This window comes from Argentina silus, assembly GCF_951799395.1.
Source record: "Argentina silus genome assembly, chromosome: 16".
NCBI classification, from domain to species: domain Eukaryota; kingdom Metazoa; phylum Chordata; class Actinopteri; order Argentiniformes; family Argentinidae; genus Argentina; species Argentina silus.
The window spans coordinates 457983-481461 of NC_139670.1; the positions used below are offsets into that span (position 1 = coordinate 457983).

At 51.1% G+C, this 23479-nt stretch overlaps 4 protein-coding genes across 7 annotated transcripts in view; 2 read left to right on the forward strand and 2 right to left on the reverse strand.

The window, feature by feature from the left end:
- LOC310817381 (integrin alpha-X-like) overlaps nt 1-4988 on the forward strand; it is a 28662-nt gene extending 23674 nt beyond the window's left edge. The window contains exons 21-30 of the mRNA XM_083687943.1: nt 316-414; nt 737-816; nt 960-1046; nt 1266-1344; nt 1628-1723; nt 2315-2398; nt 3381-3491; nt 3630-3743; nt 3895-4005; nt 4271-4988. Of these exons, the coding sequence (XP_083544069.1) occupies nt 316-414; nt 737-816; nt 960-1046; nt 1266-1344; nt 1628-1723; nt 2315-2398; nt 3381-3491; nt 3630-3743; nt 3895-4005; nt 4271-4381 (972 nt within the window). The 3' untranslated portion in view covers nt 4382-4988. The remainder of the gene's footprint in view (nt 1-315; nt 415-736; nt 817-959; nt 1047-1265; nt 1345-1627; nt 1724-2314; nt 2399-3380; nt 3492-3629; nt 3744-3894; nt 4006-4270) is intronic.
- Nucleotides 4989-8586: 3598 nt separating this feature from the next.
- Nucleotides 8587-10907, reverse strand: vkorc1 (vitamin K epoxide reductase complex, subunit 1; the record flags this gene model as incomplete). Of its 2 annotated transcripts, none has more annotated exons than XM_083687953.1 (4): nt 10831-10907; nt 9988-10234; nt 9399-9508; nt 8587-8810 (listed from the first exon to the last, which is right to left on the reverse strand). In XM_083687953.1, the coding sequence occupies exons 2-4, from the start codon at nt 10170-10172 to the stop codon at nt 8587-8589; spliced, it is 519 nt and encodes a 172-aa protein (XP_083544079.1). In that variant the 5' UTR covers nt 10173-10234; nt 10831-10907. The 2 variants fall into 2 exon arrangements, with proteins under 2 accessions (XP_083544079.1, XP_083544080.1); XM_083687954.1 differs by having other exon boundaries at nt 10827-10871.
- Nucleotides 10908-10938: 31 nt separating this feature from the next.
- Nucleotides 10939-18908, forward strand: mapk7 (mitogen-activated protein kinase 7). Its single transcript, XM_083687940.1, has 7 exons — nt 10939-11068; nt 11999-12330; nt 13388-13553; nt 13741-15443; nt 15853-17213; nt 17843-17976; nt 18524-18908. Exons 2-7 carry the CDS (start codon nt 12003-12005, stop codon nt 18672-18674), a joined length of 3843 nt encoding a protein of 1280 aa, XP_083544066.1. The 5' UTR covers nt 10939-11068; nt 11999-12002; the 3' UTR covers nt 18675-18908.
- Nucleotides 18909-19534: 626 nt separating this feature from the next.
- On the reverse strand, nt 19535-23479 carry LOC310817386 (serine protease 27). Of its 3 annotated transcripts, none has more exons than XR_014554680.1 (7): nt 23059-23479; nt 22648-22757; nt 22195-22271; nt 21521-21792; nt 21141-21292; nt 19892-20524; nt 19535-19819 (listed from the first exon to the last, which is right to left on the reverse strand). XR_014554680.1 is itself a non-coding variant. In XM_083687951.1 (7 exons), exons 2-7 carry the CDS (start codon nt 23126-23128, stop codon nt 20267-20269), a joined length of 939 nt encoding a protein of 312 aa, XP_083544077.1. In that variant the 5' UTR covers nt 23129-23155; nt 23239-23479; the 3' UTR covers nt 19535-20266. The 3 variants fall into 3 exon arrangements, 2 of the variants coding, with proteins under 2 accessions (XP_083544077.1, XP_083544076.1); XM_083687951.1 differs by having other exon boundaries at nt 19535-20524; nt 23059-23155; nt 23239-23479; XM_083687950.1 differs by having other exon boundaries at nt 19535-20524.

Genomic DNA, 23479 nt, shown 5'->3' on the forward strand with positions numbered 1-23479 from the left:
AGCCTCTATGTCAGCCTCTATGTTAGCCTCTATGTCAGCCTCTATGTCAGCCTCTATGTCAGCCTCTATGTTAGCCTCTATGTCAGCCTCTATGTTACAGTAATGTCAGCCTCTATGTCAGCCTCTATGTTACAGTAATGTCAGCCTCTATGTTAGCCTCTTCACCAGACTGATGTTCATTTCTAGTTTCACATCGCTGACATGAACATGTTTTATTCTCAAGGCCAGAAAACTGTTTTGCAACACAGTAACATAAACAAACTACAGCTTTTAGAGTGTTAATACTTAAATGAGTCAATCACTGTTGCCCTGCAGGGACGAGTGGAGTGCAACTCTGTGGACAGTGAGGACGTGGAGTCCCGGGGGAGGAGTGACTGCACCGTCAACAAGCCCATTCTAAAGAGCAACGCTAAGGTATGACACCAACAGTCTCTTATCAATAACACCTCCCACAACACGTACTGAGGTAACGACACGTGTAATAACTACCAGAGGGCAACACTGGATTAATAACACTGTATTAATAACACTGTATTAATAACACTGTATTAACAACACTGGATTAATAACACTGGATTAATAACACTGTATTAATAACACTGGATTAATAACACTGTATTAACAACACTGGATTAATAACACTGGATTAATAACACTGGATTAATAACACTGGATTAATAACACTGGATTAACGCCCCTGAGTTGTAATGAAGCAGCATCTTGTGTTCTGTCTCAGGCTCTGTTCATCATCTCCTACGGCATCAACCAGGACACTGAACTGGACCGCCTGGCCTCCTTCACTGCCAACGCCACCAGGTACAGCATTGCTGCTACTGCTGGGGTATAGGGCTACGATGTGTTATAGATGTGTTATGGATGTGTTATAGATGTGTTATAGTGACATCTAGCTATGATGTGTATTCTGCTCTATAACCTTGTCTCTCTCTCATCTGATTTAGTGGGAACACTTTACACTCTCCAAACAGTGAACTTTTCAAAGTGAAGGAGATCGGTGTGAAATACAGCATTTATGTGTTGATTTCAAGGTTTGTGCCATTTCTATATTACAGTACGTGTCCATTTAGAAACAAATCCATGATTGATAATATCTCTGACTGGTAATATCTATGATTGATAATGTCTATGATTGATAATGTCTATGATTGATAATATCTATGATTGATAATATCTCTGATAGTCACCGTTGTCTCTTCTCAGTCAGGATATTCACGTGTTTTGATGTTTCTCATGTTTTGCCGCTCCAGATCAGATGATTCCACCCACTACATTAATTTCACCGCTGGGAAAAATGATTTGCAGACGCCTGTGACTCAGTCTTTTGTGGTAAGGATGATGTTCAGGTTTTAGTCTTTTGTGGTAAGGATGATGTTCAGGTTCCAGTCTTTTGTGGTAAGGATGATGTTCAGGTTTCAGTCTTTTGTGGTAAGGATGATGTTCAGGTTCCAGTCTTTTGTGGTAAGGATGATGTTCAGGTTCCAGTCTTTTGTGGTAAGGATGATGTTCAGGTTCCAGTCTTTTGTGGTAAGGATGATGTTCAGGTATCTTCAGCGGTAAGGATGACATTTCAGTGACGTCTGTGTGATAAAGACTCCTCCCTCCATCTCAGGTGGTGAACTACAGGAAGGACTTTAATCTCACTGTGATCATCAACGTTCCCATGGCGCTCGGTGACAAAGCCATCTGGGTGGATCCTGACTTACAGGTGAGATGAGTTCTCTCTCCCTGTCTCCCTCTGTCTCCCTGTCTACCTCCCTCTCTCTCCCTGTCTCCCTCTGTCTCCCTGTCTACCTCCCTCTCTCTCCCTTTCTCCCTCTGTCTCCCTGTCTACCTCCCTCTCTCTCCCTGTCTCCCTCTGTCTCCCTGTCTACCTCCCTCTCTCTCCCTGTCTCCCTCTGTCTCCCTGTCTACCTCCCTCTCTCTCCCTGTCTCCCTCTGTCTCCCTGTCTACCTCCCTCTCTCTCCCTGTCTGCCTCTGTCTCCCTGTCTCCCTCTGTCTCCCTGTCTCCCTCTCTCTCTGTCTCCCACTCTCTCTCTCTCTCTCTCTCTCTCACTCTCCCTTTCTCTCTCTCTCACTGTCTACCCCCTTTCTATCTCTCTCTCTCTTTGTCTCTCTCTCTTTCTCTGTCTGTCTGTCTGTCTCTCTCTCTCTCTCTCTCTCTCTCTCTCGAATTGTCTGAACCTGTTGTTTTAAAATGCTTTTAACTTGGAAAACACATTTCATGTTTGTGTAAACTTGACAAATAGAAACTGTTGAACACTTTGAACTTTGGCTGACGGTAAAGTTCTGTTTCAGATTCCAGGGTGTGACAGAGAGACGACCCTGCAGGACCCCCAGGTGACAGAACCTGTGGAGAAGCTGAAGACGACGTCTGTACTGGTGAATATGACCAGTATTACCAGTACCATGGCCTGGGGTGGTCCAGTGGTACCAGTACCATGGCCTGGGGTGGTCCAGTGGTACCAGTACCATGGCCTGGGGTGGTCCAGTGGTCTGGTACCAGTCACATGGCCTGGGGTGGTCCAGTGGTACCAGTACCATGGCCTGGGGTGGTCCAGTGGACTGGTACCAGTACCATGGCCTGGGGTGGTCCAGTGGTCTGGTACCAGTCACATGGCCTGGGGTGGTCCAGTGGTACCAGTACGATGGCCTGGGGTGGTCCAGTGGTACCAGTACCATGGCCTGGGGTGGTCCAGTGGTACCAGTACCATGGCCTGGGGTGGTCCAGTGGTCTGGTACCATGGCCTGGGGTGGTCCAGTGGTTTGGTACCATGGCCTGGGGTGGTCCAGTGGTCTGGTACCATGGCCTGGGGTGGTCCAGTGGTTTGGTACCATGGCCTGGGGTGGTCCAGTGGTCTGGTACCATGGCCTGGGGTGGTCCAGTGGTCTGGTACCATGGCCTGGGGTGGTCCAGTGGTTTGGTACCATGGCCTGGGGTGGTCCAGTGGTCTGGTACCATGGCCTGGGGTGGTCCAGTGGTTTGGTACCATGGCCTGGGGTGGTCCAGTGGTCTGGTACCATGGCCTGGGGTGGTCCAGTGGTCTGGTACCAGTACCTACAGGGCCCTGCTGACATCCTCTCCTCCTTACTTCCTGTCTTCCTCTACTATAATAATATGACAGTGGGACTGTGATAACGTAACTATTTAACTATAATAAATGTAACTATGAAAAGTAAGACAATTATTTGACTCACATCGAGGTATTTAGAAATCATATTCATGTGACTATAAAAAAAGAAAAAACTCTGGAATAATATATTACTGACAATGGCTTTAAGCTTCCAGGAAGTTGATTTATTTGCAGCTGTTGGAGAATATAAAAACCAACTCCCCCTCCCACCTCTCCTCCTCCTCCCACAGGACTGCTCTGTGGCCAGGTGTGGTGTGTTCAGGTGCAACATGTTCACAAGAAAGAATGATCGTAACCTCTTCAACATCTCTGGCAACATGAGCTCTGGCTGGTTAGAACAGGTACTGTTGGTGTGGTTGGAGTGCAGAACGCCAAGGCAATGGCAGGACAAACACGTTACAAACACATCTCTCCCTCTCCACCACCTCTCCCTCTCTCCACCACCTCTCCCTCTCTCCCCCTCTCTCCCCCTCCCTCAGGTTGGTCTCCAGTCTGCCAAGTTCACCTTGGTCAGCAGTGCCAGTATCGACTACAACAGAGACCAGTACATCTACTTCTCCTCTGACTCCAGAAACACCCTGCCGGTCCAGAAGGTCGTTGTCCTGTTATCATGTCCTCGTAGCCCTCAGGGACACGTGCCACAGTGTTTGATGAGATAGATTGTGTTTGAAATAAGGTTGTGTTTGAGGTTGTGTTTGAGGTTCTGTTTGAGGTTGTGTTTGAGGTTGTGTTTGCGCCCCTCAGATTGAGACCGTGGTGGAGGTGTACCCTGAGGTGGACTTCACCAAGGAGATCATCGGAGGAGTGGTGGGAGGGCTGCTGCTGCTGGCCCTGATCACCGCTGGGCTCTACAAGGTAACACTCACCACCTCTGAGACACCTGGGCACATGATGCAGCTCAGTATTCTGTCTGAAGTGAAGAGCATTCACAGTGTTCAGTAGATGTATCAGACCTGTATCCATCCAGGTCAGTCTCTTTGGGATCACATCTGCTTTGCATTGAGCTGCTTCAAAGTTGACATGTGACATTTACAACTGTTATTATTTTGGAAGGCAGATATTCCAATTGACAGTTGCATGCTGTGACATCATCCTCTCTCCACTTCCCTCTGCCTCCCAGGCTGGGTTCTTCAAGAGCCAGTACCAGCAGATGCTGCAGGACGCAGGAGATGGACCAGGAGATGGACCAGGAGACGGACCAGGGGGCGATGCCCCCCAACAAATAGATTAATCTAACCTATCAAACGGCTCAATTTATAGACGCAGTCCATTGGTTGGACATTAACAGGTGAGGAGGTGTGAAGCAGCAGTCTCGTCTGGCCACGCCCCCAGCTTCCTGTAGTGAACTGATCCTTAGGTACCAATGAGTCACATGACTGATCCTGAATCTGCACATATTCTGTATTTAATGACAGTTATGATAGACAGCTTATTTTGCTCGGCTGAATTTATTCTGCAAATTGTGATAAGTAGATTGCTTTTATATCAGGGATTAATCTGCCTTATAAAGATATTTTATGAATTGATTTTTAAACCATTCTGGTCATTGTAGTGTAGTACATTTGTGCTACAGAACATATTCAAAAGTTGTAATTCTATTATTTACTGTAAAATAATATTTCTTTGATTACATCGCCCTTGAGGATAATATTACATGTATTTATTGTGCTTTTCTATCAGTAGATTTAGTAGCTTGCTAGATAGCAGGGTTGCATGCTATATTGAAATTAAATATGGATAGGGGATGAATTTCCAATGTGAAAATACAAACTAGCTTTTATATCAAAATGTGCTGATTTGAATTTTATGTACAGAAACAGAAATAAACTGTACAAAAAAGGCCATACAAGTTCTATTTATGAAGTAAATTAAGTATTTATTTTCTTAATTTTTAAACAGTGTGTGAATATAGTCAGCTCCTGATCAGTACGGCAGCTTGGTAACAGTTGTAACATTGATTGACTGTTGTTATGGACTACTGTTGTTATGGACGCCTTCGACTACTTTCACTCACCCGGCGTTCCTGAACTGCATCACGACTGTGTCTCTGTTCCCTGTCTGTCTGCTGTGTATCCACTCTCTGTTCCCTGTCTGTCTGCTGTGTATCCTCTCTCTGTTCCCTGTCTGTCTGCTGTGTATCCTCTCTCTGTTCCCTGTCTGTCTGCTGTGTATCCTCTCTCTGTTCCCTGTCTGTCTGCTGTGTATCCACTCTCTGTTCCCTGTCTGTCTGCTGTGTATCCACTCTCTGTTCCCTGTCTGTCTGCTGTGTATCCACTCTCTGTTCCCTGCTGTGGAGCCAGCCTAACCTGGCTGTTTTGCTGGGGAGCCAGCCTAACCTGGCTGTTTTGCTGGGGAGCCAGCCTAACCTGGCTGTTTTGCTGGGGAGCCAGCGTAACCTGGCTGTTTGCCAGCAGTGCTGGCATTGTTTAACAGTACTAACGTACGGCGCTGTCACTGCCACTTGAATCTCAAAAACATTAAAACCCTCAGATCTGCCCTCACACAAGCAAAATCCTACTAGTACTCAAATCTGATATCCACAGGTCAAGGGAATCCCAAAGTTCTCTTCTCCACCATTAAAAGACTCCTTCAGCCCCCTGACGACTCCCTGACAACTCCCTCCACTCCACGTCCTCTGATCTCTGCAACAGATTCATCGATTTCTTTCAAAGTAAGATCGATGCCATCTACCAGCAGCTCAAGCCCGCCTCCACTCATTCTCCACCTCCCCCTCCACTCATTCTCCACCTCCCCCCCACTCATTCTCCACCTCCCCCTTCGGCTGACACAGCTGTTCCTCCACCCCCACCTCCCTGCTCCCTCGCTGCCTTCTCCCCAGTGGACATGGACTCCATCATGAAGCAGGTCTCTGGTTCCCAGGTGTCCATCTGCTCCCTGGACTCCATGCCCACTTCTCTGGTCAAGGCTACCTTGCCAGTCCTCTGCCCCCTCATGGTCGACATCATCAACTCATCTATCTCAACTGGCTCTGTCTGAACTGAAAATGGCTGCTGTCACACCCATCTTAAACAAGCAGGGCCTGGACCCAGACAACCTCAGTAATTTCCGACCCATCTCCAACCTCCCCTTTCTCAGCAAGATTCTAGAACGTGCAGTAGCCTCTCAACTCCAGAGCCATATGTCACACCACCAACTGTTTGAACCACTACAATCTGGATTCAGGGCCAAGCACAGCACTGAAACAGCTCTGGTCAATGATCTCCTCTTGGCTGCTGATGATGCCAACATGAATATTCTCATTCTCCTTGACCTTTCCACGGCTTTTGACACCATCTCACGCGCCATCCTCCTTGATCGACTTGAGACAACCCTTGGCATCACCAGAACACCCCTGTCCAACAGGTGGCAGTATGTGTCCCTTGGGGGGTCCAGATGGCCCCAGCCCTAACCCCAGATGGCCCCAGCACCAGTGAAACAAGGCGTCCCCCAGGACTTCATCCTTGGCCCGCTATTGTTCACCATCTACTTCCACCCACTTGGCCAGATCATTCAGAAACACGGCCTCAATTTCCACAAATACGCTGATGACACACAGCTCTACCTTCACACCAAACCCTCTGCCGCCCTTCCTCCCCCCTCCCTCACCTCCTGCCTCCGTGAAATCAAAGAATGGATGACCACCAATCCTCTCAAACTGAACAGCAATAAAACGGAACTCATGGTTGTGGTACCCAAGACCCTCCTTCAAAAAATCAGCAACCTCGTCCTCACCATCGACGGCTGCTCCATTTGCCTCTCCTCGGAGGTAAGGAACCTGGGGGAACCTCTCCTCGGAGGTAAGGAACCTGGGAGTCTTGCTGGACCCAACCCTTTCCTTTGAACCCCACATACGGTCAGTTACCAAGTCTGCCGCCTTCCATCTCCAAACCCTCTCCCGTCTCCACTCATCACTCTCTGATATCTCTGCTGAAACATTAAGCAAGGCCCTGAATCAGCTACAATGTCCAAAACTCAGCTGCCAGGACCCTCACACGCACTAAACCCTGGCAGCACATCACCCCCACCCTGCAACAACTTCACTGGCTCCCCACAAAATACAGAATCTCTTTCAAGGTCCTCCTCCTCACCTTTAAGGCACTCCATGGCCTGGCTCCTGCCTACCTAACTGACCTACTCCACCCCTGCACCCCTGCACCCCTACACCCCTGCACCCCTGCACGTGGTCTCCGATCCTCCGACACTGACCTCCTCGTCATACCCCGTACCAGGCGACGCACACTTGGCGACCGAGCCTTTTCTGCTGCTGCACCCAAGCTGTGGAACACCCGTTCACCAGCCATCCAATACTCTGATACTTTCAACACATTCAAGACCAGGCTCAAGACCAGGCTCAAGACCCATCTGTTCAGACTCTCCTTCCTACAGCACGGCGTGGGTTCTGAGGAACACTGTTCCCTACAGCTGCCTGAGCTCTTCCACCATTTTAGTTTTTTTTTCTTTTATCTTTTATATTTTATTTATTTACTTATTTCTTTTTGTACAGTGTCCTTGAGTCTGAGAAAGGCGCTTTTAAATTGAATCTATTATTATTATTATTATTATTATTATTATTAACAGCTAAACTGAAGCATAGTGTTAATAGATCTGAATCTATTAAAAACTGTATTGGACATTAAGACTTTTCATTTAATCAGGAATCGACTGTAATGTCTTCAGTTGAGGCTAGGGTTAAGGTTAGGGGTTGGGTTAAGGCTACGGTTAAGATTAAGAGTTAAGGTTTAGGGTTAAGGCTGGGGTTAAGGGTTAAGGTTAGGGTTTACGGTAAAGGCTAAGGGTACACACTTAGCATCTACCACTGGAAAACACACAGGTTCCTCACGTCATCAACATCAGTGTTACCGGTCCAGACGACCTCACGTCACTCAGTTCAAACACAAGGCTTTTAGCGCCGCCTAGTGGTGCCATATGGTCATGACAGGGACCATTTCAACCTGATGTAAAGGATCTTATAATATATGGCATTTAGCTGACGCTTTTATCCAAAGCGACTTACATTGCAGTGAGTGCATCCATTTCAGTATAGATGGTCCCAGCAGGCATCAAACCCACATCCTAAGCGTTGTTAGCGCCATGCTCTACCAAATGAGCCACAGAGGACCACACAGAGGATCTTAGAAGTGTGTCAATAAAAAAAGTGTTTGTTAAAGTCTGAAATATCTTCAATGCCATATACCACACACAACAAACATGCACAATATGAGAAAACATGATAGTTTATTTATTTTACTTTAAACAACCATTGGATGCAACATATGTGTATCTGTAACAGTCAAGGCTGAGTGAACACATACTGTAACATGGAATCACTGGCCATTCCACTTTAGCTGAACGGGATGTACTTCCTGTTTACCTGCACCGTAACAGAACACCTCCCAGACACTGATATCTATTCTAGCCCCCCCAACCCCCCCCACCTCAGCCAGTCTTCTCCTTGGCCCCCCTAGCCCCCCCCTCCAGCCCTGTCTGTCTCTTCAGGTTGGTGAAGAGCAGCACAAAATTCACGATGTAGGTGGAGATACAGACAATGCAGAAGTCCCCCAGGACAAAGGCCAGGATGAAGGCCAGGTAAAGGGACCCGGCCACTGACAGCCAGGAGGCCAGCACCAGCAGCAGCGCCGCCCTGCTGGACACTGACTGACCTGCAGGGTGGAACACATGGAGGAGTGGGGTTACAACACTACAGTTATATGGATCAGTTAGTTAGTGATATTAGCTACATTAACTACATGCATATGGGTCAGTGATATTAGCTACATGTATATGGGTCAGTGATATTAGCTACATGGTTGGTCTGTACCATATTATCATAACAGACAGATCTGTTTGTTTAGAATTTAGTGTAATAATCATACAGCCAATCAGAGCACTGGAACTGAATCTATCCAGTCATCAACATGGGAATGTCCGACCAGACTATGGTTAGTGCTGTCCTGTTCCAGCTGGGCTGTAGGAACGTGCAGGGCAGGAACACTACGACTGGAGAACCATCACACATGGTCATTAGTGGTGGAGGGCAGGCAGGAACTGGACTGACCAGCACTGCAGAGTACAACTTGACTACAGAACTGGACTAACCATAGAACTGACTATAGAACTGGACTAACTATAGAACTGACTATAGAACTGACCTAACTCTGTAACTGGACTAACTCTATAACTGGACTAACTCTAGAACAGGACTATATCACTGGACTAATTCTAGAACAGGACTATATCACTTGACCTACCCAGTGCCAGCTGCAGCGTGTAGAACAGGATCCCCAGGACGCTGTTGGGCTGATTCAGAACACTGTCTTTAGCCGCGACCAACTGGACCAGACCAAAACCACGACCCCATCTGTCCGGGAGGGGGTTCAAATCAAATCACATTTTAATGGTCATTTACACAATATACAATATACCATGTAATGAAATGCTTTACGGTGAGCAACTCATCAACAACACAACAATCAAACAACAACAATTAGCAGTGGAATGTCATACTAATAAAAAAGGAATAAAAACAATAAATGTAACAACAACAATAACAATGGCAATAGCATAGACCAGGGGGAGTTACAGCATGGCTGTTCTCTCTGGGGCTGGACAGGTCTGTTTGTTTACACGTGGCACTGGGGGGGGGGGGGGGGGGATGAAACCTTACAACATCTATAGTCCACTAGCCTTTCTATATCATGTTTGTGGACATTATGTTAAAAGATCAACTTCTAAAATAGCATAATTATGACAGATGTTACAATAACAAACGACTTTCAACACAAGGAAACATCCGAGGGACGAGGGACGGGGGACAGGATATGAAGGAGTGTTTGGTACCTGGAGGTGAAGACTTTGGAGCAGCTAACGGAGTCTCCCAGGTCGCACATCGCCCGGTAGCCCGGGTCCTTCTCCCGGGACAGCTCAACGTGCAGCGCGTACACCGACAACAGCAGCCCCAAAACACAGAACAGAATCCGCGTTCCTCTCTCCCATCTAGGAACTCTTCCGACCACAGACGGCATTGTGGAGATGTACAGAGTCTTTACAGTGAAACAGATCCGTTGGTTTGGGTCTTGTCTCCTGTCTGAAAAAGCGGGGACAGAGAAATGGCATTAATTCACCAGACAGCCACACACCAGCATCTCCTTCTCCTTTCTCCCCAAACTCCAGCCACCTAAATGCGCAACGTGTTAAATCAAGTTTGGTTTATTTGTCCTAGACCGACTCCAGGGTCTGGATTGGGCAGCGGACAGTCTGCACCGCTGTATTTGATTGGACAGATGCTCCAGAGGTGGAACGATGACTTGAGCCAGAAAGTCCAACTCTGCAGGGTAGTCTAGGGAGGAGGTCTAGCGCGCATCCTATTGGTTCCCGAGACCTTCCAAAGCAGCGGGGGGGAGGAGGGTTGGGGGAGGAGGGTGGTTAGTGGAGAGGTACAAAGAGTGTATTGACATTTGCGCACTCTGTAGGTAGAAGAGTAGGCAGGGCTAGGCTTTTCTATTGACATAAATCGGTGGCCTAGATTCCCTGTGATAGCGATGCCCTCACAGTCACAACCCTAACCATAGCCCTAGCCCTAACCCTCATCCAGACTGTGACTAACACACATCAATACTCTAGCCTCGACAGAACAGCCGAGCCAGCGGTTTACAGAGGCGATGCTTTCCGCTACTCACACACCCCGGGTCGGCACCGCCCGAACGACGATCCGGTGGAAGACAGAACCCTAGAAACCCCGCCTCCCCGTGGAACCTCCGTCTCCTATTGGCTCCCCTCTACGGATGAGACAAGCCCGTTGGTTGGAAACCCGTCCGTCACTCTGAACCATAAACACGGAAGAGGACGAGGAAGTAGAGCTTTAGAGAGCACTAACCATGCCACTACAACACCGCGATCATCACCTATAGCTGCTGATCAGGTGAATATGCACGTCTGTCCGCTACCCGACGCGTTTCTGTGACACATTATTCGGGTTTACTTTCGCGGAAACAGACATTTTGTGCGCTATTGTAGTCTACCTTGTAGTGTCGTCAGGACTCAGGTATCCCCTCGACACACCCATGCCAGTCCAAGCCGCTGGACTGTTCTTTATTAGAAAGGGATTCTGTTCTGTTCAAGTCTTGGATCGAGGGTCTAGGGTTTGTTATTGTCTCAGAACTGGTTGTTTGATGCACTAATTGATGTATGTAGCCTCCTCATGTCAGTGTATGCTTATCCCAGGTTATAGCCGAGAACATGTCAACCTTCTGTGGTTAGAATAAACAACAAGTTAATCTTTCATTTTACAACTGTTGTCAATCTGCGCTCTACTACTGTGTGGACACGTGCTGGTTGATCACATGACCACTGGCTGTGTCTAGGGTTAGTCCAGGGGAGGCTGTGTCTAGGGTTAGTCCAGGGGAGGCTGTGTCTAGGGTTAGTCCAGGGGAGGCTGTGTCTAGGGTTAGTCCAGGGGAGGCTGTGTCTAGGGTTAGTCCAAGGGAGGCTGTGTCTAGGGTTAGTCCAAGGGAGGCTGTGTCTAGGGTTAGTCCAAGGGAGGCTGTGTCTAGGGTTCGTCCAGGGGAGGCTGTGTCTAGGGTTAGTCCAGAGGAGGCTGTGTCTAGGGTTAGTCCAGGGGAGGCTGGTGGAGGCAGACATCGGAGGACGGGCTCATCGTAATGCATGGAACGGAATGAGGAATGGTATCTTTGATTCCACCAGCCTCCACTGGACTGACTACTGTGATACCGACATCGCCCAGGACATGGAGCCACAACTCATCTGATATATCTATCAACTCATATCTCATGATATAACCCAGTCTCCCTCCCTCCCTCCCTCCCTCCCTCCCTTTCTCTCTCTCTTACAGGACCATGTCAACCAATGAGGGAGGAGGAGGAGAAGGCGAGGCGGGGGCTGCTGCTAAACCCGTTGCTATGGCAACACAGGGTTCCATGGTGACGGCGGTGGTCGAGGACGGCAACAACAGCAGAGAACAACAACAACACCACAACAACAACAACAACAACAAGAGTCATCGTCACCATGGCGACGCTAGCAGCACCGCGGCCCGTAACTTGGAGCTGCTCAGGAAACACTCTCTGGACGTCAACTTTGAGGTCGGAGACGAGTATGAAGTCATAGAGACCATCGGCACGGGAGCCTATGGCGTGGTCTCCTCCGCCAGGAGGCGGGACAATGGTGACTCTCTTCAGCTATTGGATGAATGAGGGCGATCTTTCTCTCTCTCTCTGTCTTTTCTATATATATATATGAGGGAATGTTAGGTTGCCTTTCATTAGATGCATATCAAAAGTCTTCCCTCAAATGAAGGGGATGTTTCTTGAGCAGGACTGACTGTGGGGTTAGGCTGTGTGTCTGTGTGGGGTTAGGCTGTGTGTCTGTGTGGGGTTAGGCTGTGTGTCTGTGTGGGGTTAGGCTGTGTGGGGTTAGGCTGTGTGTCTGTGTGGGGTTAGGCTGTGTGGGGTTAGGCTGTGTGGGGTTAGCTGTGTGTCTGTGTGGGGTTAGGCTGTGTGTCTGTGTGGGGTTAGGCTGTGTGTCTGTGTGGGGTTAGGCTGTGTGGGGTTAGGCTGTGTGGGGTTAGGCTGTGTGTCTGTGGGGTTAGGCTGTGTGGGGTTAGGCTGTGTGGGGTTAGGCTGTGTGTCTGTGGGGTTAGGCTGTGTGGGGTTAGGCTGTGTGGGGTTAGGCTGTGTGTCTGTGTGGGGTTAGGCTGTGTGTCTGTGTGGGGTTAGGCTGTGTGTCTGTGTGTGGTTAGGCTGTGTGTGGTTAGGCTGTGTGTCTGTGTGGGGTTAGGCTGTGTGGCTGTGTGGGGTTAGGCTGTGTGTGGTTAGGCTGTGTGTCTGTGTGGGGTTAGGCTGTGTGTCTGTGTGTGGTTAGGCTGTGTGTCTGTGTGGGGTTAGGCTGTGTGGCTGTGTGGGGTTAGGCTGTGTGTCTGTGAGGGGTTAGGCTGTGTGGGGTTAGGCTGTGTGGGGTTAGGCTGTACTCTGATCAAAACAACGTCTCATGTAGAAATGTCTCACTGTTTTAGTTGACAAATCGGGCTCATTGTAATGCATGGAACACGTGTTTGATACCATTCCTCATTCCATTCCATGCATGACAACAACAACAATAATAATAATGCACATTTCATGATAATACAATAACAATACAATGAGTCTGTCCTCCGATGTCTACCTCCGCCAGCCTCCCCTGGTGTTCTACCTCCGCCAGCCTCCCTGACCCCTCTCCCCCCCAGGTCAGCAGGTGGCGATAAAGAAGATACCCAATGCCTTTGAGGAGCTGACGAACGCCAAGCGCACACTGAGGGAGCTGAAGATCCTCAAACACTTCAAACACGACAACATCATCGCCATCAAAGACATCCTGCAGCCCGACATGCCCCACTCTGCCTTCAAGTCTGTGTGAGTAGAGATACATGACCTAACACACACACACACACACACACACACACACACCAGGTACTGATGTTAGTATAGTTATTCTCTGTTTTGTTTTGCTTTTTAACAGCACTTGAGATGTTTTTTTAAAAACTAAGAGACTTTTACTCTCTCTCTCCTCCCCCTCCTCCTCCTCCTCTATCTCCTCCAGTTACGTGGTACTGGACCTGATGGAGAGCGACCTCCACCAGATCATCCACTCCCGCCAACCTCTGACCCCAGAGCACACGCGCTACTTCCTGTACCAGCTCCTCCGTGGCCTCAAGTATGTCCACAGCGCCAACGTCCTCCACCGCGACCTCAAGCCCTCCAACCTCCTGGTCAACGAGAACTGTGAGCTGAAGATCGGCGACTTCGGCATGGCGAGGGGCCTCAGCTGCCACCCGGAGGAGCCCCACCTCTTCATGACGGAGTACGTGGCGACGCGCTGGTACCGCGCCCCGGAGCTGATGCTGTCGCTGCACCACTACAGCCTGGCCATCGACCTCTGGTCCGTTGGCTGCATCTTCGCCGAGATGCTGGGCAGGAAGCAGCTGTTTCCAGGGAAACACTACGTTCACCAGCTGCAGCTGATCCTGTCGGTGCTGGGCACACCCCCCGAGGGCTTGATCGGGGCGATCGGGGCGGACCGGGTGAGGTCGTACATCCAGAGCCTTCCTCCGTGGGCCCCCATGCCCCTGGCCGAGCTGTACCCCCAGGCGGAGCCGGCGGCCGTGGACCTGCTGGGCGCCATGCTGAGGTTCGACCCGCGGGAGAGGGTGGACGTGGGCCAGGCGCTGGAGCACCCGTACCTGGCCAAGTACCACGACCGGGAGGACGAGCCCGTCTGCGTCCCGGCCTTCGATTTTGAGTTTGACAAGCTGCCGGCGGGGAGGGAGCAGATCAAGGAGGCCATCCTGCTGGAGATCCAGGGCTTCCACCGGACCAAGCAGACCCAGAGGCAGAGGCTGCAGTTCAGACCGCCGGGGGGGAGGGACCCAGCCAGCACGCAAGCTTCCCCCGGCAACCTGACCAATAGCACACTGGCTTCCTCCATGCCCCGCCCACCCCAAGACTCGCAGCGGCCGGAGGCCAATGACAAACAACAACAACAACAACAACAACAACAGCAGCAACAACAGCAGAACAACAGCATCATCCACCAATCAGCAGGAGGGAGCCAGGTGACATTCACCAATCGGCTGCCGTCATTCACCAAACAGGCCGCGCCTCTCCTGGAGGTGACCCCGCCCCCCTGCGGGGGCCACGCCCTGCCCCCCCCCCTGACCAAGACGGACAGCTGCCAGGATGTAGACATGCCCAGCGCCAGCTCCGACGGAGGGCAGCCCGAGACCATTGACCTGACCACGCCCATCTCCAGCCAGGGCGCCTCCCCCTCCGAGACCATGAGGGAGGAGCCTCTTAAAGAGGAGGAGGAGCCTCTGGTCCAGCCAATCCAGAGCCAGACCATGACCCAGCCTGCCTCCTCCCTCCCCTCCTCAGCCCAGACCCTGGCAACCCTCCCTACCTCAGTCCCCTCTCTGTCCCTCTCCCAGGCCCAAGCCCAGTCCCTCTCCCAGTCCTTATCTCAATCCCTCTCCCAGGCCCAAACCCAGTCCTTGTCCCAGTCTCTCTGCCAGGCCCAAGCCCAGTCCTTGTCTCAGTCTCTGTCTCAGGCCCAAACCCTGTCCATCTCCCAGGCCCAAGCTCAGTCCCTGTCCCAGTCCCTGTCCCAGTCCCTGTCCCAATCCAAGGCAGCCAGGCCTCCAGCCGGCCAGGGCGAGGGGGTCAGGAGAGACGGGACAATCTCTGAGGACACGAAAGCAGCACTGAAGGCTGCTCTGCTGAAGTCAGCTCTCAGGAACAAGGCCAGAGGTGAGTCTGTTCTGTCGTCTTCTCCTCTATAGTCTTCTCCTCTCCTCTGTAGTCTTCTCCTCTCCTCTGTGGTCTTCTCCTCTCCTCTGTGGTCTTCTCCTCTCCTCTGTAGTCTCCTCCTCTGATATGTGCAGGAGCAGAACTTAATGTTTATTTCATTGTTCATCTCTATACACTATGGAAGTCCATACGTCACAAACTGCAGAATCTAATAATGTCACTGGAGACACTCGTCATTTTTGGAGACAGGCACCAGCATTATGATTACTAGAGAAAGTAGTTCTGAGTGGCAGCTAATGAACGGAGATGTCCGGATCTCCGTAGCATATTGAGACGAATCTAGAAGGTTTAGAATGTTCTTGTAGAATGTTCTTCTCACCTCAATGTTCTGTTGTTGTCCGTGTTCCAGATGGAGTTTCTACAGGGCTGGGCATGGATGGAGGAGGAGGAGGGCTTTCCTCCCTCTCTTCATCCCTCTCTTCTCTCTCAGACCTGAGGAGACCCGTCACAGCGCAGGAGCGCCAGAGAGAGAGGGAGGAGAAGAGGCGGAGGAGGCAGGAGCGAGCAAGGGAGCGAGACAGGAAGAATAAAGAGAAGGAGAGGAGGGAGGGGAGACACGGGGACTCCCTGGGCGGGGTTCTCCTGAGCGACAACGACAAGAGCCTATTGGAACGCTGGAAGAGGATGAAGGACAGCTGCGCTGACAAATCCCAGGCCTGCGAGGTGGAGGGAGGGCGGGCTAAGGACTGTAAGGTGAACCCCTCCCATCTGGGGCTGAAGGCCACAGACCACCCCCCAGCACTAGCCGTAAGGACGGATCAGGAGGGTGGGGGGGTCCAGCCTCACGCACAGATGGCCCCCCCAGGAGGACCCAGCCTGTACCAGCCCCGGCCCCCCAGCACCCAGGGCTCCCTGGCCTTCTCCCTGGCCCAGATCAAGCCAAGAGGGGCGGGGGTCGGAGTGGGGGTGGGGGCCTTGGTCAAGGGCAGCACAGTGAAGGCCCAGGCACAGTTTGGAGAGGGGCAGAGTGGTTTTGGATGTCTGGGGGGCTGGGATGGGCAGCAGGGAGGAGCTAGGACACCTCAGCAACATCAACCCCCCAACACAACACCCCAACAAACCCTGCAGCCTAGCTTCTCACAGCCCCAACCCCAAACCCCCCAGACTAGCTTCTCACAGCCCCAACCCCAAACCCCCCAGCCAAGCTTCTCACAGACCCAACCCCAAACCCCCCAGACTAGCTTCTCACAGCCCCAACCCCAAACCCCCCAGCCTAGCTTCTCACAGCCCCAAGCCCAGCCTCACCCCCACCCACAGCCACAAGCCCCCCAGGCCAGTTTCCTTCAGCCCCAGCCTACTCCCCACCCTCATCCCACCTCCCAGACCCAGCCTACCCCCCAGTCCACCCCCCAGCCCCAGCCACAGCCTCAGCTGCTCTCCCTGGAGTCGTTCCTGAGTAAAATCACCTCCCTGGCCCCCAGAGAGACCAACGGTAATGTGAGACCAGCAGGACAGAACCACCACAGCCCCCACCCTAACCCAGGAACCACTCCTGGGCCTGGGCCAATGGAGAAACTCTGCTCCTCTCTGAGAGAGAGGTCTGGCACTGGCCACCCCACCCAGCCCCCCCAGCCCCAGGGCCAGAGTCCTCTCTGTAGGGCCCTCGCGGCCTCCTCCCAGCCCAGCCTGGGCTTCACAGACACGGGGCAGCCTGGACCCTCGGTGGCCCCCGACATCCACACCGTCACTCTGCAGCTGTCCAAGTCACAGGTGTGTTAGGGGACAGGGGACAGGGTACAGGGGACAGGGACTGAGGTCTGGGGGACTAAGGTTTAGGGATGGGGGACAGGGGTCTAAGGATGGGGGACAGGGGTCTTGGGATGGGGGACAGGGGTCTTGGGATGGGGGACAGGGGTCTAAGGATGGGGGACAGGGGTCTTGGGATGGGGGACAGGGGTGTAAGGATGGGGGACAGGGGTCTTGGGATGGGGGACAGGGGTCTTGGGATGGGGGACAGGGGTCTTGGGATGGGGGACAGGGGTGTAAGGATGGGGGACAGGGGTCTTGGGATGGGGGACAGGGGTCTTGGGATGGGGGACAGGGGTGTAAGGATGGGGGACAGGGGTCTTGGGATGGGGGACAGGGGTCTTGGGATGGGGGACAGGGGTGTAAGGATGGGGGACAGGGGTCTTGGGATGGGGGACAGGGGTCTTGGGATGGGGGACAGGGGTCTTGGGATGGGGGACAGGGGTCTTGGGATGGGGGACAGGGGTCTTGGGACGGGACCATATCAATGTTGTTTATGTGGTTCTGTATGTGACAACAGCAGAGAAGCACAGTGGCGCTGTACTGAGATATTCATATATATATATGACCCCCCCCCCCCCCCCCCCCCCCAGGTGGAGGACATCCTCCCCCCCGTCTTCTCGGTGACCCCTAAGGGCAGCGGGGCGGGGTACGGCGTGGGCTTCGACCTGGACGACCTCCTCAGCCAATCACTGACCGACCTGCAACACTCTGACCTCAGAGACAGGTAAGATGTTCCAGCCTATCACAGGGAAGATGCTTTAGGTCAGCAGTTCCTAAACTTGTGGGGTCCCCTAAGAAAATCTCACTAACCTCTCTGATTTGATAAAAAATACACTAACATTTGTATTTTGCGCTGGGCAGCATCACATGAAGACGAACATTGTCTGTGTATTGCACCTGTAGCCTATACAGCAGTGTTTTGTGGTTCATATCCAACCAATCAGAGCATCTTTTAGGCGGTTAGAACACACTTGGACCTCATTATTAGATGTTGGCATCGCCCGGAATTATTGGGGTCACAGTCAATATAACGTCAATTTGGGGTCGCGAGACAAAAAGATTTGGGAACCCCAGCGTTGGATGTGGTCCCTTACACACACCAGGGGAGGCTGGTGGAGGTAGAAATCAGAGGACAGGCTCATTGTAATGTATGGAACGGAATCAATACAATGAGCCCGTCCTCTGATTCCTACCGCTACCAGCCTCCCCTGACAGACATGTGACCCCAGCCCATCTCAGAGCTAACCTTCCCTCTCCTCTCCTCCAATCAGCTACAACGACTCCGGCCCCCTCTCTGCCTCCCTGCTGTCTGATTGGCTGGAGGTTCACCGCATGACACCGGCTGACCTGGAGTCTCTACAGCAGGAGCTGCAGCTGGGATCCCCCATGATCCTCTCTGATAACATCCCCCCCGACACCTGACACCCCCCTCCTCCTAATTGGACAAATTCTCGTCCTGTAGTCCTGCCTCCATTGCTCTCCTGTTTCATAGAAGCCTTGTGAACAAAACTGGTGGTCATGTGATCATGTAACATGATCTCTCTGCCCTTCATCAGCGGCATGCGACAGCCCAGCTCACGTATGTGTCATGTATGTATTTTCTACCATGTCTTCATACAGTGTTCGTCTTCCTTTCTAATAAAGAGAATGAGTTCATGTCTCGGTCTGACGGACGTACAACCAGAGGTCACAACACGGTCATGTTGCACACTGCTTCTATGTGTTAGTTCATTTATTTTTCATTATATTATATATTATGTGTTTATTTAACCAGGGAAGACCCTGGAGGTTGGGAACTTCTTTTGCGAAGGCAACCAGGAAGTTAAAAAAAAATGTGTACATAAAATATGTTACAAAGACACACACACACACATTACAAAGTGTTACAAACTACTTGGAGGTTCAAATGAATTGCAGCTATGATAGAGAAGAGACAGGGTCTGACTGCAGGAGTTTCGACCAGCAGATGAACTGATGGAGTATCAATGAATCCAACTCCAAATCATTCTTTATATTATTGTGTCATAACGTGGTGTTGGGAGTTGAGAACGCGTCACCAGCGTCAGGATAAACAGCACAGAGGGGCAGTGGAGCGTTGGCAAGCATCAGGTTTCAGGTTCAGCTACAACGCTGCCACAGTGGAAATAGCGCCATCCAGTGGACATGGGCGTAACAGCACAGTGCTGCTATTGTTCTGAGCTCAGACGATGAGAACAGCATAATAATGAGAATTCAGAATTAATTTAATATTTTAGACATTAGAAACTAAAGCACATACAATGTTGATGCAAAAATCATTGACTTACGTTTATTTCATGAAATCAGAATTTAAAATACTCATTTAAAAAAGCCAGCTTATATAAAACAAATTTGGTAAATCATGCTACAATAGATAAAAAGACTTTTATATTATGGCTTTACATACAATATCATACACAACATTCATGACATCACCCTGTTCTGTTGTCATAGCAACAGCATGTTTCAGAACCACCTGTGATGTGGTCAGGTGACATCAACACACCTGGGTCCTTCATATAACATGAGACGCAACAACCCCACCTCCCCTCCTCCCCCCTCCCCTCCTCCCTTTATCAAGACTACAGGTGTGTCCCAACAGTCCCTCCTCTCCTCCTTACTTCCTTCCTTCTCAAACAGCATTGTGGGAGGAATATGTACAGGAAGGAACCTTTCATCTTCTCCTCCGATGTGTTTTGAGGAGGAAGAGAGGAGGAGAGGAAGAGAGGGAGGGAGGAGGAGAGGGAGGAAGAGAGGAAGGGAGGAGGAGAGGAAGGGAGGAGGAGAGGTAGGGAGGAGGAGAGGAAGGGAGGAAGAGAGGAGGAGAGGAAGAGAGGGAGGAAGAGAGGAAGGGAGGAAAAGAGGAAGAGAAGAGAGACTATTGGGACCCAACTTCTTAGTCTTAACTTGATCAATGAGAGACGAGAATCAACTTCCTCCCCCACCCTCCTCCTCCCCCCCCCCCCTCCCTCCCTCTCCCTCCTCTCCCTCCCCCCCTAGCTGAGCAGCAGCATCATCAGCAGCGTGATGGCAGAGCAGCTCAGGACCCCCGGCCCCCTAGCCCAGGCCCGGCCCGCGCGGCCGTAGAGGCGGATCCCCGGGACCGTGGCGCTGATGAAGGAGGAGAAGGAGGTGACGCGGGCGTAGACGCCCGGCTGGCTGGCGTGGGCACAGCCCAACCCGAAGCTCACCACGCCTGCCTGCACCCACGTACCATTCACCATCTGACACACCAGGGGCCCGCCTGAGTCACCCTGGAGGGGGGGGGAGGGAGGGGGTGGTTAGTGTAAGTGGATACCTCATCATGTATTGTGATGACAGCCAGGGAGGGCAGAGATCTGAGGTTGTGTACAACAGGTGTTTGTTCCAGTCATGTGATCCATGGCGTACTCTCTGAGATACAGGACCAGTCAAAAGTTTGGACATACCTTCTCATTCAATGGTTTTTCTTTATTTGTATTATTTTCGACATTGTAGATTAATATTGAAGACATCAAAACTATAAAGGAACACATATGGAATTATGTCGTAAACAAAACCAGAATATGGTTTATATTTTAGATTCTTCAAAGTAGCCACCTTTTGCTTTGATGACAGCTTTGCACACTCTTGGCAAGGTGTGTCCAAACTTTTGACTGGTACTGTATGACAAAACAATAACATCATCTTCCTTCCTCCAGCACTGTGATGTCACTGGTTCTAATGATGATGAGACTAATGTACTGATTGTAAGTCGCTTTGGATAAAAGGACTTTATGATTGACTTGTTTATGGGATTACAAAAAGTTGTGTTTAAACATACTACCCAGTCAGCTTTTACACACACACACACACACACACACACACACACACACACACACACACACACACCTGGCAGGAGTCCTTGCCCCCCTCCTGGTAGCCAGCGCAAATCATGTCGGAGAGGATGGTGACGGGGTCGCGGCTGTACATGACCTCACAGGAGGACTGGGACAGGAGGGGCACCTGGACCTGCTGGAGGGTCCTCACACCTGAGAGAGGGACTGGGGGGGGGGGGGGGTTAGGGACAGAGTCAGAGAGAGGTAGAGAGAGAGACAGACAGAAAGACAGACAGAGTCAGAGAGAGGTAGAGAGAGAGAGAGACACTCAGGGACAGAATGAGTAGGATTGGTCCAGAGCCAGGCAGGCAGAGAAGGTCTTCTATTAAACCTCAACTCCCTGGAGAACAAAGACTTATTCAGAGGAGCCATCAAAAGAGCCGACTCACTCACCCCCGTCCCGTATGTATCCCCAGCCCGTCACGTAGCACGCCATGCCCCCAGGGAACAGGATCCCAGCGTCGGGCAGACAGATGGCCCGGACCCGGTCCGACCAGACCACAGGTGTGTCCAGGCGGACCAGAGCCAGATCCTGGCCCTGCTGGGGCTCCTGGTAACCCGGTGCCACCTCCACGCTGCTGATCCGGTGGACTGACTGGTACGGGTTGATCCCATCCAGCTGATACCGACCCGCGTAGATGATGTAGGAGGAGACGTCGAATGGGCTGGGGGGGGCACAGACAACAGCATGTTAACAGAGGAGACCCTCTATTCTATTCTAGAGAGACAGTGGATAGATAGAGGACAGAGGATAGATAGAGGACAGAGGATAGATAGAGGATAGATAGAGGACTGAGGATAGATAGAGGATAGATAGAGGACAGAGGATAGATAGAGGACAGATAGAGGATAGATAGAGGATAGATAGAGGATAGATAGAGGACAGAGGATAGATAGAGGACAGAGGATAGATAGAGGACAGAGGATAGATAGAGGACAGATAGAGGATAGATAGAGGATAGATAGAGGATAGATAGAGGACAGAGGATAGATAGAGGACTGAGGGATAGATAGAGGGCAGAGGGAGGACAGAGGATAGAGGATAGATAGAGGACAGAGAGACCTACTTGGGGAAGCAGTGTGCAGCAGACAGGACCCAGTACTCAGAGATGATGCTGCCTCCACACACATGGTCTGCATTTGTCTGAGGAGAGTAGATGGTTAACACAAACACACACACACACACACACACACACACACACACACACACACAAACACACACACACACACACACACAAAAACACCTTTGTCTTGTCTTGTCCATTACCTCATTACATCATCTAACGTACATTTTTCTATCACAGGATCTACACTCACCTTATGATTTATGTAGTACATTCTTTGGCATGCTAGTATATTTTTGTACACTACGGAAATTCACCATAGTCTGAGGCTGAGGATGGTGAATCACGACCAAAAGACTAACTCAGCATAATGACCAAGAGAACACACTGAGAATATAATACACTGAACACACACACACCACACCACACCACACCCACACACACACTGTGGCCTACCTGGATGTCCACCTGCCACGGCCACGCCCCGTCAGACGCGTCCACTCCCCCCACGATCCGGTTCTCAAAGACGGGTCTCCCGCATTCCTGAGCCCGGCCAACCGGAGCACCTGACCACGGATGGGACAAACGGCAGAGAACTGTTAAACCTTCTGACAAAGCTACCACACCCCCCCCCACACACACACACACACACACACACACACACACACACACACACACACACACACACACACACACAGCACTGAGACGTTTCTCCTCTCAAACAACAACATTAGTCATATCGCCTCCGGCGGCACAGTAATGAGTTGGGCTTGAATACCAATGAATTAGACTTCACAAAATGGAGGTCATATAACATCCCAACCAGAGCAGGGTCGGTCCGGGCGGAGGACGCGGCGGAGGACTCACCCGGCAGACACCCCAGCAGGGCCAGGGCCAGGGCCAGGGCCAGGGGGCGCACGGCGGACCGCAGCATCATGCCCGAGTGGGAAGCTTGAAAAAACAACTTGAAAAAACAAAACATTTCAGTTCACTCCTCTCTCCTGAATAAAATAATTATCTCCTGAAAAATAGAATGTGTAAAATCACATCGTCGGGAAACTCTCCAGAGTGAAGCTCGGTCTGCTGGAGCCCGGGTCCGGACTAACAATAGCACCGTTGTTCGCTAGTCCACATCGACCGACCTGTCGCTGCCTAGACTCTTCAGGACGGGGTTCCAAAGTAAACAACCTACTATTACATCCGAACGGTTAAGTACATATACGGTTAAAAAGTCTACCGAAATACGGCTTGAGTAACGGAGAAACGCCGTCTGGTTTCGGTGTGGCGG